Source organism: Pelobates fuscus, chromosome 5 (assembly GCF_036172605.1).
Source record: "Pelobates fuscus isolate aPelFus1 chromosome 5, aPelFus1.pri, whole genome shotgun sequence".
NCBI lineage: Eukaryota > Metazoa > Chordata > Amphibia > Anura > Pelobatidae > Pelobates > Pelobates fuscus.
In genome coordinates, this window is record NC_086321.1 from 358,731,506 (window position 1) to 358,750,161 (window position 18,656).

An 18,656-nucleotide genomic window follows, 5' to 3' on the forward strand; every position below is an offset into this window, starting at 1 on the left:
ATATAGATCACAGCGTATTGTAAAGCGCGGCGGAATAATTTGGCACTATATAAATACCAAAAAATAATAATAATAAAAATAAGTAAGCCCTAACTTAGGTGCTTCTGTATGCCAGATATGGAACATCCCTTTAATAAATGTATGGGGTGTTGCAAGTCTGGCACCAACAGGTGGGTTCGGTCATGGCACCACCAACATAGGTTGTACCTTCTGTGTCATCTCAATCTAATGTAGTGACCCCCTTTTTTGACCATTCTATTATTCTTTGTAGATGTGTGGCTTGGCAGTAAATGAGAAAATAAGGCAATGCCAAACCTCCCTCTGGCTTCGGCAGCATGAGGACATCATGTCTGATACGTGGTAAGAGGTTACTTCTTCTAACCTTGTCTCCTGTTTGGTTTTCTTGGCAGGGGCAACTTTATTATGTTCGAGTTTCTGCCTGTAACATGAAAGGATGGGGACCTGCTGAAATCTCCACCCCAGTATGTGCCGCTCCTTCCAGTAAGTGTCCAGTCAGGTAACGGCCAGTGGGATGTGTAATGTGTTTAAATCCCTCTCTCTGCAGAGTGGTCCATGGCAGCATTCTGTTCCTTAAGGATATAGAGTCTACAATTTGACCAGCAACTTTTTTTAATGGGAGTACAGTTTAAGTTTTTTTTTGTTTTTTTTTTTAATGTTTTGCAAATGGTGCAACAGTAAGCACAACATTATTTTGCATAGAACAGACAAGTGTTGGGGGAAATACATCCATTTTATAATAAAATAGCTAGTGAGGTAGGAGCATACGGTGGGTTTGCTAATACACCACTGGACAAATCATAACTACATAATATTGAAAACAAAATATAAGATGCCCAAGGGATGCTAGATGAGACCTCCAAGTGGAAGAGTAAACCCTAACCCATGGTGCAGCGGGGGAGGGGAGGTGAGTTACACTAACAATATAGATGTACCTATCTACATCCATAATATGCAACATATTATATTGCAAAAGCCTTCTGTAACACGTGCACCATTAAAACCATGGAGAGATGGTTCCGTACCATAAACAGGATCTTATGTTAGTGAAGAATTTTTTTTAAAACAAAACAAACATGGATGCCCTTTTACAAACAAAGTAGGTACAATTATGTCACAGAGTCCCCTTCCATTCCAAGTACAAAGGGCACTACTCTGGCGACATCTCAGGAGTGGTTGGAAATTTGTCTCAGTGATGCTGGGATGAGGTCTGCAAGGCCCTGAGTCTTGAGAAATGTGGAGAACTTCGCAGCTGTATATATGTTTATTCTTTGATGACTAAGATGGACCTAAAATGTGGCGATATGCAAGTCCTGCGTTTTGCAGTAGTTTGGTAACGGTGATTTACGCCATAGCAGAGTGGATCATCAAACTTTGCTTTACAGCGTGTGTCTGACAACGCAAAATAATATCACAGGGGGTTGTAGTAGGTGCTTGTGGGATTTATTGATCCTATATAACCCATCAAAAAAATTAAATGTTTGACTTTACTTGAAGGGAAAACCGATGTCACCAGTCACCTAATAAAATGTGGAAGTTCCTCAGAGGGAAGAGAGACTGTAACTCTCTTCTGTGATCAACCCGTACAGATATGTGAGATTGTGGTATATGCCATTTTTGCATTATTTCTCCTAGTGCTGACAGACCTTGGTAAGTCAAGAACATCCTCCTTGGAGGCCTCTACTTGTGTTATTACAGCTTGCACATCTGCCTTTACCATGGCCAGATCAGCTGAAAATAGGTTTTGTATGTCAGTCAATAAGTTTTGAATCTCTTTTTCGGTGGCCCATGTGGCAATATCCGATTCCAGTGGGGCCTTAAGCGCTGGTCTGGTAGAAGTCAAAATTCAGTCCAGTGCTCCGTCTCTTGATTGGAAGCATCAACTCTAATCTACTAAATATAAGATACTACAAACAGGGTAAGGCACAGTCATAATGCGAAGGAACCCAGCACTGAGCACATTAAAAAGAAGGCTGTATGATGTATATGAGAGTTTGCTTCAGTGTAATTCGAGATCAGGATCATATTCAGGCTGAGTAAGTGTGAACTGCTTCAAGATGAGAACTTTCTGTAATTTTTAGAAATGATTTGATATTTACAGCAATCCTATAGCCTTCCTTGTTAGCTCTCATTCCTTAAAGGGACACTGTAGGCACCCAGACAACTTCAGCTAATTGAAGTGGCCTGGGTGCTGTGACCCTTTTCCACTTAGTGCTGCAATGTTAAAATTGCAGTTCCACAGAACTGCAATGTTTACATTGCAGCTTTAGGTCTGCCAGACAGCCACTGGGGGGCGCTTCCGGAATCCTAACGGACTTTTGGTAACTCTGGACATCCTCACGGACCTCCTGCGTCAGATTTTCCCCATAGGAAAATCTTTCTTATGGGGAGATCTAATGCGCGTGCGCCCATTGCCGCGCATGCCCATTAAATCTCCTCCGCCAGCTGACGTCAGTGGGCGGAGCCTGACCCAGCGCTGGATTCAGGTAAGTGGCTGAAGGGGTTTTAACCCCTTCAACTCTGTGAGGGAGGGGGCCTACTAACTCTAAAGTGCCAGGAAAATGGCTTTGTTTTCCAGGCACCATAGCAGGGGTAGGCAACCTACGGCACTAGTGCCATGCATGGCACTCAAGGTGTCTTTGCACGGCACTCAAGGCTGCTAGAGCCAAACAGGCTCTGGCCTATCAGGAGTGCGAGTGAAACTTCAGATATCTGCTAATACGAAAAGCTGGTGAAGGACAATCCTCAATTTATGAATTGCAGCACGTAGAGGGGATCTCAGATCACTTCCACCCAGCACTTGTGTATGGGAATCCACACTGTAATAGAGCACCCCACAGCTGTTGTTGCAGTTCCTGTCCTTGAGCTGTACCTGGCCGGCCTGGTCCCCACTGGAACACAGGGAACCCACCCACACTGCTAGATATACACAGAGCTGCAGAATAACCCTCCCCTCATACAAATAATACGAACAGCCCATACACAAACACAAAACGCATTCCGCACAAACTCAACACCACTGATAATTCACATGCATGCACACAACCCAACATGCAGCCTCTCACATGCAATACCCTAAACAGCCCCTCACATACACACACAACCAAACATACAATGTGACATATCCATCCACACACACCATTCTACAAGCAGCCCCCATATACAGCCCACATTCATAGGTTTATTTACACAATGCCACAAACTACTCATGAACATATACAATATAATAGCTCATACATGCACAAATACAATAATACAAAAAAACTGCAGTATAAAACAAGCACAATATGGCAACATATACACCGGCACGCTATGGGCCATAACAATCTTATTTCGGCACAGTGCTGCTAAAAGGTTGCCTACCCCTGCACTATAGGATCCCTTTAAAGCCATCTGCCCTCTACCACAATTAGTGATTCCACTATTATTTTACTCTCTTACTTTCTCAATCTAATGCTTTGGATTTAGGTCCACACTCACCTGTTTAACATCATCTCCCACATTTTATATCGCACCTTGTCTAGATTGTAAGCTGGTTTATTCAAGTCCTCAATAATCCTTTGTTTCCTGTTCATTGTAATCATTTGTTTCTTATTCAATTTACATCCTTACAACAAATCTTTAAAGTGCTGCTCAATATGTTGACCCTATTTAAATTCCCAAAACACTAATAAGAAACTTACTATATCTTTAAATAAACAGCCATTTCGTAATAGAAAATAACCTGCATGGCAGTGTGCCTTATACAACACAACGGTCAATAGGCAGATTTTTTTGAAGCGAAAGAGTGAACTTACAGTGATAAACTGTAATGTTTCCGGGGGGCGGGGCCTGGCAGCCAAGATGGCCGGTCACACAATCTAAGGGCTCCTGCCATACAGAGCATAATCGAGATACTACTGAGCGACCTACTAACAATGGCAACAGACGGTACCCGGGGACCAACCCAGGACACCGTGAGACAAAGAATGGTACCGGTCCGGTTCCAATCCGAAGCAGGAAAACCTGTGCCGACCATGCGGCCTACATCAGAGCAGAGCCTGAGGTACGGGGGAATCGGCCGACCACCCGGCACAGGACACGCTCGCAAGCGAGACCTCCACACAGCCCTGCTACCCCCCCCTTTGGACCGGCGGGGGATATCCCGGTCCTCGCCGGGGGCGAATACCCTCACAAAATTGCCTGACCAAGCAACGACTTCTAAAGCAAAATGTGGAGGGCGAGGCCCACCCAAGATGGCGGCACGGATGCAGCCTACACCAAAGCACCCACTTACTGAGCCTCCTCAAAGTACATGGGAGTTTTATGACCGGCTCCGAACCAGCCTCTGGACACAGCTAAACTCCCGGAGACTGACCTTCAAGCAGGTGATGAGAGCGGCAGCAGGATGGATCCGACCAACAATCCGACGCCGCCTGAGGGTATATCCCCCTCGAGCCAGAGCTGCCCCCAGACAGAACCGGAGCCAAAGGCCAACACAGCAGGAAACAGTGCAAGAAAGCATAGACACCAGAGTAAATACCCCCAAGCACCAGAGAGAGAACCGCCGGAGCACCCGACCTGCTCGCCCTTCAGCGGCCACAGCAACCTATGCTCAGCGTGACACGCTCCCACATGGGAGAAAGCATGGTCCCGACCGCGACGCAAACCGGGATGTGGTGAGGTCGGTTGCAGGATGGAACCCCAGGCAGAGGACCCCTCCACAACTCACAGCAGGGGGAACCCTCGAACCACCCCGGAACCGAAAAGAGGGAGAGTGCTGCCCCCACCGCTCCACGACCCTGGAGAAACCGTCAGCGAGCAATCCGACCACACCGAAACAGGGTATAGGTTGAAGCACGGACTGGATTGCATAATTGAGGCGGGTGGCCGCCGGCTACACCGGGCACTAAACACTGATAATCCAGCCAATACAGCTGAACTGCATACACAGCTGACAAGGGAAATTGTGGCAAAACCGCTCTATTCTGGCAAGATATTGCAGCTATTCACTTCAGTGACTAACCCGGTGATATTTTCTTTGTTTCCGTTGACTTTTCCTTGTATACCTGGCTACATTACACTGCTGGACGCTCTGGAGACCACGCCAAACCGGGGTCTACTCAAACCCTTTACACAGGACTTTTGAATGTACGGTGAGATGGACTCATAAGGGGCCTCGCAAGGACCCACGGTGAATCCCTCAAGGGCACCCAGCTGTACTGAGCCAATACCCCGCACTCAGAGACTTCCAATTCACCATGCAGACTAGCCTGCGAAGACCCCCGATGGTGATCACAGTTTATAACAGTTTATAATTGCATTTTGGTCACACACTTGTTTTTACATGTTAAGGTTCATAATGATAGAAAATAATACCACAGAGACAACCCTAACCGCGCAACACGATACAAAAGCCCAAATAGGCGCTAAACATACCATAGGGCACCGGTTTCTATACCTGGGGTACGGGTGGCCCGGCGGAGCACCGTCTAAAACTCACTAGCCCATTTACTCATGGCACGACTGCATACTGCCCGCCCACTACCGCGAGGCGTAATATGCTCCCACACAACCCCCATAGACACAGCTAAACTGACACGGCTAATCACAACTCACTTAACCCTACCTTGACAGTATAGCGCCCTCACCAAGCATGAGTTATTTCTCAAGGAACTGACACACAAGCCATCTAAGTACTACTTCTAAGCTGATCGCTACTACACGGTTACCGATAATATTGCCAATAATATTGCACTAAGCACACGGTAGCGTAAGCCACACTAACGAAGTTAACGATACTCACTCACTACTATTTTGATAATAGAAACGTTTGGTTATCCTTGTTATCTGTGAAAAATATAAAAATGTGCACAATTCTATGCCACAGTATAACCTCTGCAATTCATGGAACACGCTGTTGTGGCGTCTGTTGCTTATTTGTATTAATCTGCACAACTAAAATAAAGAATTAAAAAAAAAAACAAAAAAAAAACTGTAATGTTTCCATGGCTTAAGGATCCTGATTTCCCTGAAGCCCATATTCTGAAGCTGCTTTGAAAACCATTTTATTAGGGCTGTTGGGAAAAATCGGAGATGAGCACCCTCTGACACTGTATCAGCCATTTACTGCAACTCTTTTCATTCTCATTAAACAAACCGTATTTCTGTTTCATTAACTATGACAGTCTCTCAGCTGTGATAAATGTATTCCAACCACTTCCATTCTTGTTATGTCAGCAATGCCTGCCCTGCTCTTGTTCTGCCCCATTCCTTCACAGTAAATTTCCACTTTACTAGTGATATCCTGCCTACATATCTGTGTCCTGCCTTATGTGTGATGTCAGGGCTAGCAGTATGGCAGTATCTGTTCTTGGTATTGTCATTTCATCTCATTGAAGTTGTCTGGGTGCACTGTCCTTGCCCCCTTAGCCCTACAGCTGCAAACATTACAGTTTTAGAGAAAATCCAATGTTTACATTGCAGTGTTAAGACTGCCTCTAGTGGCTGTCTCTCAGACGGCTACTTGAGGTGCTTCATGGAGTTTGACTCAGTGAAATGACGCTGGATGTCCTCGTGGTTTGCATGAAAGCATCCATCGTCTTCAAAATCCGCATAGGAAAGCATTGAGTCAATGTTTTCCTATGGGGAAGGCACTTGCCGCACATGAGCATTAGGTTGTTAAATCGCTGCAAAGTTGGCAGAGGTTGCAGGTAAGGCAACCTGTCAGGCCCCGTAGGCCTCCGCGGATCGTTGCCATGTCTGCTTGCAGGGTGTGTTTTAAGTCTGCCAGAAACTTTTTCAGTACAGCGGTGGTAACTGGAGCGGAGTCTGGTGCCGGTGGACTCGGTTTTGGCTTCGTAATATCCGGTAAGTATTCCTCCTCACCCTCTATGGACAGCTCGTCTGAGAGGGCGGCCATTTTGGGTCCGCTCGTGCCCTGCGCCTGCCTCCAGAGTTCTCCGATATTCATCCCCATGTGTGGTTTTTTCGGACTTGGGCTTTTTAGTTTTGCGCACCATATCTTCTGGGCTAACTGGTGATATCTCACAAGTTCAGCTAGTCGGGGGAACAGCTCCAATAATCGGGTTTTCAATTGCATGAAGCCCTGAGCTTCAGGATCATGTGACCGTCTGCTTCAGTGGCTAAATCCCGCCCCTAATTTGACAATTTTTATTGAGTTTTGGGTACAGAAAAAAAGAGAGGACGGTTATGGGGGAAAAGTTGTATATGTATACATATGGTTTACCTTACAGTTCATCCACATTTTGTTACATTCACAGTTTTGTTATGTTATGTTATATCCTACCGCCCATTCTCGTGCTGTTGTATTAATCATGGTCAACTACCTGCTATCTTATATTTACCATTTGGCTCAGGGGGAAATAGGGGGTGTCCTGCATGGGTATCTCTCACCTCTCCCTCAATGTGTGCCGTTGTCCAATTGCTAGATCAGTGTTTGGTACCTAAGTTGCTCATAGTAGCAACAATTTGTACAGCAGGCATGTTTGTGTACTGTTAAACCTCACGTATCAGTAGCATTTAAGTACTTGTTCTTGTTTAAATACATCCCATTTTGTTTTCGCCTCCAGGGTACAAGGGACGCTAGCTATGTGTTAATGTGCCATGGCCTCATACTCCCATGTAGTGATTTGGGACACTAGTGCCTGTTTCGCTGGGGCCTGTTTTATCCACACCCTCGCAATGAGTGTGACTGATGCAATCAGAACCAGAAAAAACGATTTTACTTCTATTTTTGAGCGAGGTGTGATATGCATAAATAATAAACATTGCTTGGGTGTCATTCTGCAGGTTGTTTCCAGAAGACAATTCACCATCTCCCGCATTGCATCTTCAACACTTGTTGGATGTCCCTGGGAACACCTTGGATAACCTGTCAGGGACCATGTACCATCTATATTGTATTTTGTGAATCATTTCTAAGTGAGATGCTCATGAGGTTTTACCTCTATGGATTCAGACTGCTTTTGCCCATGATGGGTCATCCAGCTCATTGCCCAATTCCTTCTGCCATGCCTCCCTAAAGCCCCCCCACCCCTGTCTATGTTGTGTTTCAGCAGAAAACTATACAATTGATAAAGAATTTTCCTCTGGTCCTTTTGGATAGACATATCTTTTCTAGGGTCTCTATCAACTCAGTGGGCTTAATGCTCACTTTGACTTTATGTAAAAGAGACTTTAGTTGGAGATATGAAAACCGCGTCCGACTGGGTAAATGGAACTTGGTTTGGATATCAGAAAACAGCAAGATTTTATCGTTGCCCCATAGTTGGTGTAGTAATGTGCATCCTCCCTTCACCCATGGTGTATATTCAAAGGTCGGTATCGCCACACTCATATCTTTTAATTAGGCGTGTGTCATTCCCATGGAACCCCACAAAGAGGCCCATGTTTTGAACATCTGGGCTGCAGCATATCGTATTATTTTCTAATATTTTAACAAGCGCAGAATATATAATTTTTCCTCCGTTGGTCTTTCGGCAAAGCAAATTCTGTAACTTAGGACGCAATTTAGAGATTTTAAAAAAAATCCATGCTGGAGTAACAAGTTCAAAATGAGTTTTATATATACACTAAATACACAAGCTTCAGCATTGGCTGCCACAATCCATGGTTTGTCTAAATTTTATTGAAATACGAAGGCAGAAATTGTAACACTTTTTTTTTTTGGCGTTTTATACATTTCCTGCCAATAAAGGCCTTCATCCTGTTTTTAATAATGTTTTTCTTTAAGTTTAGGATTTTAGAGATTTTCTGATAAGGCTGTTGTGGCATACAGGATTATTTGTATGTGCAGATCATATATTTTTTTACTGACACTTTGTGTTATTATTCTGATATACGTACCTGCGGATAATAATACTTATAAGTGCACCCTTAAGGCAGCTGCCACTCACGCCTGTATGTACACAATAAAACTATTCCGATACTAATCGCCAGCAGAGGACAGATTGAGAATATTTGTTATCTTATGCTGCTGATCAGTAATTGCACAGAAGATGATCACATCCTCACGAAATGTATCTAGCTTACAGATCCAAAAAAAAAAAAAAAAATTCATGACAGCAAGACAATGAGAAGAGGCAGAGGGGAAATGAGATTTGGCGTACGAAAATGAAAGCTTGACGTCTTCTGTCAGGTGATGTCATCATGTGGGCTTCTGGACTTTTTCCCTGCAATTTGAAAGCGCCACGAGTTGTCTGCACTACAAAACTGTTACTACATTGCTAATGTGCATTTCGTGTGTGTTTGTAATATAAAAAAAAAAATCTCCTTTTTTTTTTAATGCAAGCTGCAAAAGTAAAGGCTCTCACTCATCATAAATAATAAACCTTAGCTAATACAATACTGAAATTCTGATATCACGTTATAAGGGTGTAATACGCAATTAGATTTCAAGATAAGTGAGTGATACAGAGTAATTAAAGGATCACTATAGGGTCAGGAACACAAACATGTATTCCTGACCCTATAGTGCAAAACCCACCATTTAGGTGGCTTGCCCTCCCTTACCCCCATTAAAGACCATTAAAACTCACCTTATTTCCAGCACAGTGTGGGTCCGCTGGTGCTAGCTCCGCCCCATTGGTGACATAATCAGAATTGACGATTTTTAGCCAATCCGATGCTTTCCCATGGGGAAAGCATCGGATTGGCTGAAATTGGCAAGGGGGCGGGGCCAAATTGTTTGACTAATCAGCACCTCCTCATAGAGATGCATTGAATCAATGCATCTCTATGAGGAAAATTTAGTGTCCCCATGCAGAGCGTGGAGACGCTGAATGGCAGTGCAGCACTGAGCCAGGAAGCACCTCCAGTGGCCATCTGAGTGGCCAGTTGGAGGTGTCCCTAGGGGCAATGTAAACACTGACTTTTCTCTGAAGAGGCAGTGTTTGCATAAAAATGCTTGAAGTCAATGATTATACTCACCAGAACAACTACATTAAGCTGTAGTTCTTCTGGTGACTATAGTGTCTCTTTAATCACTTGATGGGGGGAGGCGGATCCTAAGCAAGATTTACATGAATTGAGATTTGTTCTAAAACAAATGATTTCATGTCAAAATGTCAGAGCACGAAAAAACAATGGTAGGGAAGAAAAGTTTTATGATATTGAACAGTGGTCTCACAGTATATGATTTCTTCAGACCCCCAATAATCCCTAACTTGGTATACCTGTATTGAGACTACTAGAATTTCCTAGACTTAGTGTAGATTCAGTCTGTAGGTACTGAACACGTAAATACTACTGCAGTCTAAGCTTTCTATCTAGTGAGTCTGGCTGCACGCTGGCTGTCATATATTAATTTCCCCTGTTTGTTTTATTTCAGAGGGTCACTTGACTGTTAACTTGCTGTATTACTGTATTACACTGTTTCAGTACTTAGTGGGGGTTTACGTTAAACTAACCACAAAATCTTCTATTTTGGTACTCTTGTACTGTTGCATGCTTGTTCCCTTCAAAATAGATTTACACTCACATTATACCAAACTATGAATGGATTTGTCAATAGGCTAATAGCAGATCCAACTCATCACATGAATGGAGTGCTGCAGAGGTCTCAACTGTCAGGGTTTTATGGGGGATAATTTCAGAACCCATTCACTAGAATGAAAGATTCACTTCTTGGTCAGGGCAGAGTTCACTGCTGCTGCTAATTGTCTGGGCAAATTGTTTGCATTTTTTCCAATTTAAAAAAAAAAAAAAAAAATGTAAACTTATAAACAGTCCCTTCTAGGCTGTCATTTTAGGAAAATGTGTAGGTGTGTTTTGTTAGTGGTTTAAATGTTATTTAAACATTATATACATCCCACTAAAACATTTATGTAAAACTAATTAAAAGCCTTTGTATAAAAAAAAAAACAAAAAAAAAAAGTGCGCGTGTGCCCCACTCACAATTTCTAACTCTGATAGACCTACAACTAAAGATGTAAATCCACAGACATTCTGGTTCACAATGATCTCCCTATGAGCACTGGCTGATGACAGCCTGTGGGTATGTAGAAGCCTTAACATTTTAAAAATAAAATGTAATGAACAGTCATTAAAGGCCAATAGCACAATATATATATATTCTCCCTGACCAGACAAGGTGACTGCATTGAGATGTCTTACAATCTCTGGACTGTGAATTCCTTCAAACAGGGTCTTTAATATCTTCTTGTTTCCCATTAGAGTTTTTAATAGTTTACATATTTGCTGTTATATCTCCACATTGAGTAATTTGTTGGCGCTATATAGTTGCCAATAATAATAAAAAAGTGATGGAGCTCCATTTGGGGATGAATTCCAGCAGCTCCCAGTGTGCTCTCTCCATGGTACTGACGGAGGATTAAATGTACATTAAGCCACTTGCACCCACTGAATCTCATATTCTAGTTGAGTTATTTTTAATGCATTATTTCATTAAATGACGATGCCCTCCTGGTACATCTAAAAGAGTTCCAGAACCCATTGTATATCAATACTTTAAGGATTCTTGTACCACCTTTATACATGTACCGATCGCCAAGGTATTGTTTATTTACCCCTTTCTAATTGCTTGCTGGAACATTTCCTATCCGCAGATTTAACATTTACAGAAGCTTATCTTTAATGAAAGCAAAACAGAAAATAAAAGATTTTCTATATAAAATGTTATTTTAAATAGAATAAAAGTAGCTTTTCTGCCCATTATGTACAGTCTGTACATTGTATGTGAAAAGGGAAAAAATTAAACAAAAACCAGTCTGGACAGGTGTATCTATATGGTTAAAAAAGGATCTTTCTTTATTTAGACTTACTTTTTACAGATACAAATATATGCAGTACTATTTATTTTCTACAGAGGAAGAAGAATTAAAATCTATTTTGTTATATATATATATTCTTTACTTAAAGGTCAACATTAATACAATCGTATCCCAACTAATTTCACAGTATAAAAAATTCCTAATTTTCACAACATATTCACAACACGAAGGACTGCTCATAGATTGTAAGCTTTTATGAGCAGGGCTTTCTTCACCTCTAACTATCCCCTTTCTATAATTGTAAAGCACTTCGGAATGTGTTGGCAATATATATAAAGATAGCCTCCCATAACACGGGTTAACTTTTTTTTTCTGTATTTTGTTTTTCATGAAATGTTACATTTTCTTTTAAGTTGATATTAAAGATTTAGTAACTCACATCATAATTTAGTTCAGGCAAGACAAAGCCACGGCAAACATTGCAAATGAAGAGGAGAAATCAAAACATTGCTTTCTACCAGACCACCACTAGAGGCGCTTCCTCTTACCAGACTTTAGGTCCCATAACCGACGCTGGATGTCATCAAGCATCCGTAAAAACCTCCATAGTAATGGGGAGGGCCCTAATGCGCATGTAAGAATGGGAACCAGTAAGCGCAAGGTAGGGGGTGCCAGAGGGAACTATACTGTATTCCTAACACTATAATATCCCTTTAAGACCAGAACATCCATGATCACAGCGATAAATTAGACCAATATGACCTAAACAAATTCAGGACATGGAGGAGAATCTTTCTTTAGAGAAATCTCGCGTTCCCAACATGAAAAATAAATGTATCAAATCTCTTCATTCTAAGAAGGAAACAATATATTCATAAGTAAACTTTGCTTTTTGATGGAAGGCTGAGCATATAACATATGGAAACATGATCTTTCAACAAGCTGATTAATTCCAGTTAAGTCTCTTGGAAATCCCCCAGGGACGGCTCCAGCGGAGGCGTACACTGTCAATTAACAGACTGTCACTGCAAATTCCTGGATCTTCGCCTTATCTGCTGATCATGGAGCTTGATCTGTGTCTATGACAACGTTTCGTAACATCGAACTCACACTCTTTGGCCAGAAGCAAAACATCCACGAGAAAACCTGTAGAGCACCTTTACAGGCCAATGTTTTGCACCTTATTCTATTACACGCTGTCAGCTTTCATTGACAAATGAGACAGCACCAGCACTGATTTGACACCTAGCATTAGGCTGGTAGTCAAGTTATATCTGTATGTATGATCTGCTTGCTTTATCAAGTCATGCATTCATTATATGAAGGGAATCATATTGCATGAGGATGTACTAATGTAAAAGTCAATAGGGGACAGAGGTAACTCGAGTTAAGAATATGCTCTAATAATTCTGGTGAATAGCTGGTAACACACTTATTAATCTGACAGACAAGGATACAAATTGACTTGACTTAAACATAATGACCAGCATGTTTACATGCAATTATTGACAATATTTGTATTTTAATGGCCCACTAATGACCTAAATATCGCTATCAAAGTCTGTGGGATGCAATGCTTATTTCTAATAATCTGCTTGTTCCCCAGCCATCATTACCACATGCTACCTCTTCCCCAATTTTCCCTCTCCTCTTGCCTCCAACCTCCCTCCTCTCAGTCCTTGTATAGCTTGCACCTTCCGCTGTCATGCACAGGTATTGACTTCCTACTTGGCAGCAATCTTAGATGTTCTGCAACATCAGGACTGCTTTTGACACGTCTACATTATGAAGTGCTTGATTTCAGGGCATTTTGAATTTAAATTTGAAATTGCCTTATAATTCTCACTTAAGTGAATAACTGTTTGTGTATCCCTTGTATACTGGACCATATTCCCATTAGGGTCTCACACATGTTAACATCTCTCCCAAGTAGAAGGACATTTGTGATGGAGTGGTCTGTTTATAATGACTTACACCATTCTTCAGATCAATATGATGGATCCAGATATAAGAAGCAATAAAAAATAAACAAGTCAAAGTGCAGTACGTTTTAATTTCAGTGTTCAAAATTGATGTAAGTACAATCGAACACTTATATTCTTTAGAACTCTGATTCCGGATTGTATGCAGTGATGCCATTAATGGTAGCAATTTGATGTTTCTCCTTCATTTGTTCACAAAGGAATGAATATAGACAGAGAGGCCAACAGTATAATGATTATATAAATTACCTGAAGAAGAATATTGGACTCACAACCCTGGCTCTAGAATGGTTTATAGTCGTCACTTCCTTGATCGTCCCTTTATTTATCAGTGACCTTCAAAAGACTACTTCATTATAAGGGTTTTTTATGTGTGTGAGTTGGATGTTGTATGCATCAATTTGGAGCATTATTAGAAAATATATCATCAGTGTCAACCAGTATAGCTTCTGGTCTAATGAAGAATATGATGTGTAGATCTGAAAGGTGGCCCAGTTTGGAAAATTGAAGAAGGGAGTGCGGGGGGAGAGTGAAAGGGTGGGAACTAGTTAGCCTGCATGTTCATTGAGAGAAAGGAGAGTATGCATAGATATATAGATATGTCTGTCTCTCACTCTCTCTCTCTCTCTCTCTCTCTATATATATATATATATATTTATATACACACACACACACACCAAGGGTGAATAGCTACTTGCCAGAGATACATTTTTAAAACGAAAACCAAAAAAGAAAAGTTACCTGCGCACTATCCTGAATCCCTATACATATTTAAATAACTGGATTTTTTTTTTAGTATTAATCCAATGGCCATTAAAGTGCAAGCTCACCTGCCACATCAAGGCAAACTAGTCCTAAACTAACAATTCACCTTGTTGTCTTTAGCTATAAGGCAAAATCTCGAATGACAGGGGACGCATGGGGTGGGTGGCAGCACTGTAACTTGGGTGTGTAATACAAAAGCAAATACAAACATACATAATTAAGCCCTGTGCTCAAACTCCCACTACTTTAGGGTGTCCGCAATGACTATAGTACTCATCAACCCAAATACATATAATAAAAAAAACAAAGAAAAAACTCTACTGGCCTATATATACTATGAAAAGAAAAACTTTAGAGAGGGTCCTCATTTTGTCTGACCAGAAGCAGTACTGATCAATATTGATAATATGAATAATTGCAAAGCCAGTGCTGTTTGGGAGTAAATATCCCAATAATCATGGACAAGGTATTTAAAAGCATGATTAATCCTCTTAAACAATTGTCAAAGTGCTAAAAGCTCACAACTTTGCAAGACATCTTTCTATCTATTTATCCATCATACATAGGTCTATCACATCCATTTATTATATCTTGGTTCATCTCTCGTATGTTCATCAATTCCTGATACCTTGGTCCATCTCATGTACTCTGCCTTATCTCTACTACCTTGGTCCATGCGTCTTTCTCGATCCTCATTTGAAATTAATTAAATGCACAAGACGTGAAGCTGAGGTTCTCAGATTTAGAGAATGATATCTGTGCTATAAGAAATGCAACTGCCGAATATTCAGTAACTACCTCTGCATGTGTTTGTCTAACAGACTGGAAAGACTGCGATGGACGGGAGTGCAGGCAGAAGGGGCAGACTGAAGCAGTGGATCGTCTCTTTCAGCAAGTTCGAGCTGTTCATCAACATTACAGCTGCAGAGGTAGGAACCTACCTTTAGGGCACATGTGCCAAACATTGCTGTTTTAATGCTCTTTCAGGTTTTAGGTTTAGCTATTGGGTTGCTATGGAGCAAGCAGCACAAATGTCCGGTCCATAACAATTTCACTTTACAGCTAAAATAATTGGTGATTTTTTATTTATTTTTATTTATTTATATACTGACTTTTAAGCTGCTTTTTTGTTGTAAAATATCCAAAAAATCATGGATGAAAAACAAGATGGTTTAGAAGGTGTCTCTAGCAGCTTTACAGCATACAAACAGCTGCATGGGACCCAGACGTGGTCACCGAGCCTCAAAGGCAACAGGAAAGTGTGGTTTGTTTACCTAAAAGGTTTTAACTTTCTTTTAAAGCCATTTGTCTCTTTCTACATAAACTTGTAAATATTATGATGGAATTCTAGGAGGATTTAAATCAACAATTTTTTAAGTGGATATTTTAACTCTCCTTGAAAACTAACTTGTGACTGAGTAATGGACGGAGTATTTTTTTTCCTGTAAAAGAGAGGTAATTAAGAATGTTTCACCGCGGCGTAGGAATATTAAAGACGATATAACAGAATAAGACATTAAATCATTCTTAAACTTGCCCAACACAGGCAAAATGTTTTAGCAAATAAGACTGCATCATTATCGGGTTGTGCTATAAATAGACATATAATCCCTATGAACCTCTCAAACATGAAACGAAAGGTCAGTTTACATGGACACTCAATTTGTCTGATACTGCTAATGGTGCACTTTGTTGACATTTACAAGCATTATTGGCTTTCTGTATTAGGTTTGGGGGGAGGGGAGTCCGGTTGTTACAGATTGTTGCTCTCATATATATATATATAAATATATATAAATACTTATCACAGCAAAATATCCTTCACACCACTGTCATACTCACAGCCACCGCAAAATATTCATCATGCCACTTTGATACTCACAGCCATAGCAAAATATATTTCTCACCACTGTCATACTCACAGCCACCGCAAAATATCCTTCATGCCACTGTCATACTCACAGCCACCGCAAAATATTCATCATGCCACTTTGATACTCACAGCCATAGCAAAATATATTTCTCACCACTGTCATACTCACAGCCACCGCAAAATATCCTTCATGCCACTGTCATACTCACAGCCACCGCAAAATATCCTTCTTGCCACTGTCATACTCACAGCCACCACAAAATATACTTCTCGCCACTGTCATACTCTCATCCACCCAGTGGTGTATCCTGGTTTTGTGCTGCCCTCGGCAGGACAAAACTTAGGCGTCCCCCTCCCGTCCCCCCCGCGCCAACCCTTTCCCCTGCCCCGCCTTCTAAATACACACACACACACACATTCACTGACAGATACGCATACACTAGCTAACAGAAACACACACTCGCTAACAGAAACACACACACAGACACTCGCAGACACACACACACACTCACTAACAGACACACACACTCACAAGCAAACACACTCACACTAACAGTCACACACAGTCACACACACACACTAACAGACACACACACACAATCAGACACACAGACACTCACACTCACTAACAGACACACTCACACTCACTAACAGACACAGACTAACAGACACATACTAACAGACACACACACTAACAGACACACACACTCACTCACTGACACACTCACTAACAGACACTCACTCACTAACAGACACACACTAACAGACACACAGACACACACACACTAACAGACACACACACACTCACATTAACACTTTTTTTTAAGTTAACACCCCCCCCCGCCCTCTTACCTTTGGGAATGCTGGTAGGGGGTTCTCTTTCTCCCTGGTGGTCCAGTGGCTGCTGGGCTGATTGGCTGCTGGGCGGGCGGGTGGCCGGCGAGGGAGCACTTTCCCCTGAGCTGTCTGCTCAGCTCCCTCGCGCCGCCCACAGAGTGAGGCTGGGAGCCGGAATATGACGTCATATTCCGGCTCCCAGACTCACTCTGCAGCGCGCAAGGGAGCTGAGCAGACAGTTCAAAGGAAGTGCTCCCTCGCCGGCCGCCCGCCCAGCAGCTTGCCTGGAATGTCAGTTAGCCGCAAGGCTAACAAGACATTTGCCCTGGGCATTTAGGGGTGGCTTTTTTGCCGCCCCCTGGAAAATGCCGCCCCTGGAAAATGCCTCGTTTGCCTCGCGGCTAAAACGTCCCTACATCCACAGCAAAATAACCTTCATGCCACTGTCTAACTTACAGCTACCGCAAAATAACCTTCATGCCACTGTCTAGCTTACAGCCACCGCAAAATAACCTTCATGCCACTGTCTAACTTACAGCAACGGCAAAATAACCTTCATTCTACTGTCTAACTTACAGCCACCGCAAAATAACCTTCATGCCACTGTCTAACTTACAGCCACCGCAAAATAACCTTCATGCCACTGTCTAACTTACAGCAACGGCAAAATAACCTTCATTCTACTGTCTAACTCACAGCCACTGCAAAATAACCTTCATGCCACTGTCTAACTTACAGCAACTGCAAAATAACCTTCATTCTACTGTCTAACTCACAGCCACCGCAAAATAACCTTCATTCTACTGTCTAACTCACAGCCACCGCAAAATAACCTTCATTCTACTGTCTAACTTACAGCCACCGCAAAATAACCTTCATGCCACTGTCTAACTTACAGCCACCGCAAAATAACCTTCATGCCACTGTCTAACTTACAGCAACGGCAAAATAACCTTCATTCTACTGTCTAACTCACAGCCACTGCAAAATAACCTTCATGCCACTGTCTAACTTACAGCAACTGCAAAATAACCTTCATTCTACTGTCTAACTCACAGCCACCGCAAAATAACCTTCATTCTACTGTCTAACTCACAGCCACCGCAAAATAACCTTCATTCTACTGTCTAACTCACAGCCACCGCAAAATAACCTTCATGACACTGTCTAACTCACAGCCACCGCAAAATATCCTTCTCGTCACTGTCATACTCACGATTATTCACTAAAATGTAAATTGTTAGGAATTGAAAGTGATGTCAAAGTTTTTGTCTAAAATAACTATTCAGAATCTCTGGTTCTTTGTACACATAACCATTCATTAAAAAGCAAAGCCATAGGATAATAGTCTCTAATGCTTTAACATTTTTTTTTTTTTATAATAATCTGTTTTATATATATTTTTTATGTCTGATACGTCTGGTCGTGTTGTTTGCATAGCAATTTCAG

The 18,656-nt window shown here is 41.8% G+C and overlaps 1 protein-coding gene across 1 annotated transcript in view; it reads left to right on the forward strand.

Annotated features, from left to right (window-relative positions):
• ANKFN1 (ankyrin repeat and fibronectin type III domain containing 1) overlaps positions 1–18,656 on the forward strand; it is a 233,172-nt gene that overhangs the window by 99,921 nt on the left and 114,595 nt on the right. The window contains exons 7-8 of the mRNA XM_063453345.1: positions 411–501; positions 15,319–15,426. Coding sequence (XP_063309415.1) covers positions 411–501; positions 15,319–15,426 — 199 coding nt within the window. The remainder of the gene's footprint in view (positions 1–410; positions 502–15,318; positions 15,427–18,656) is intronic.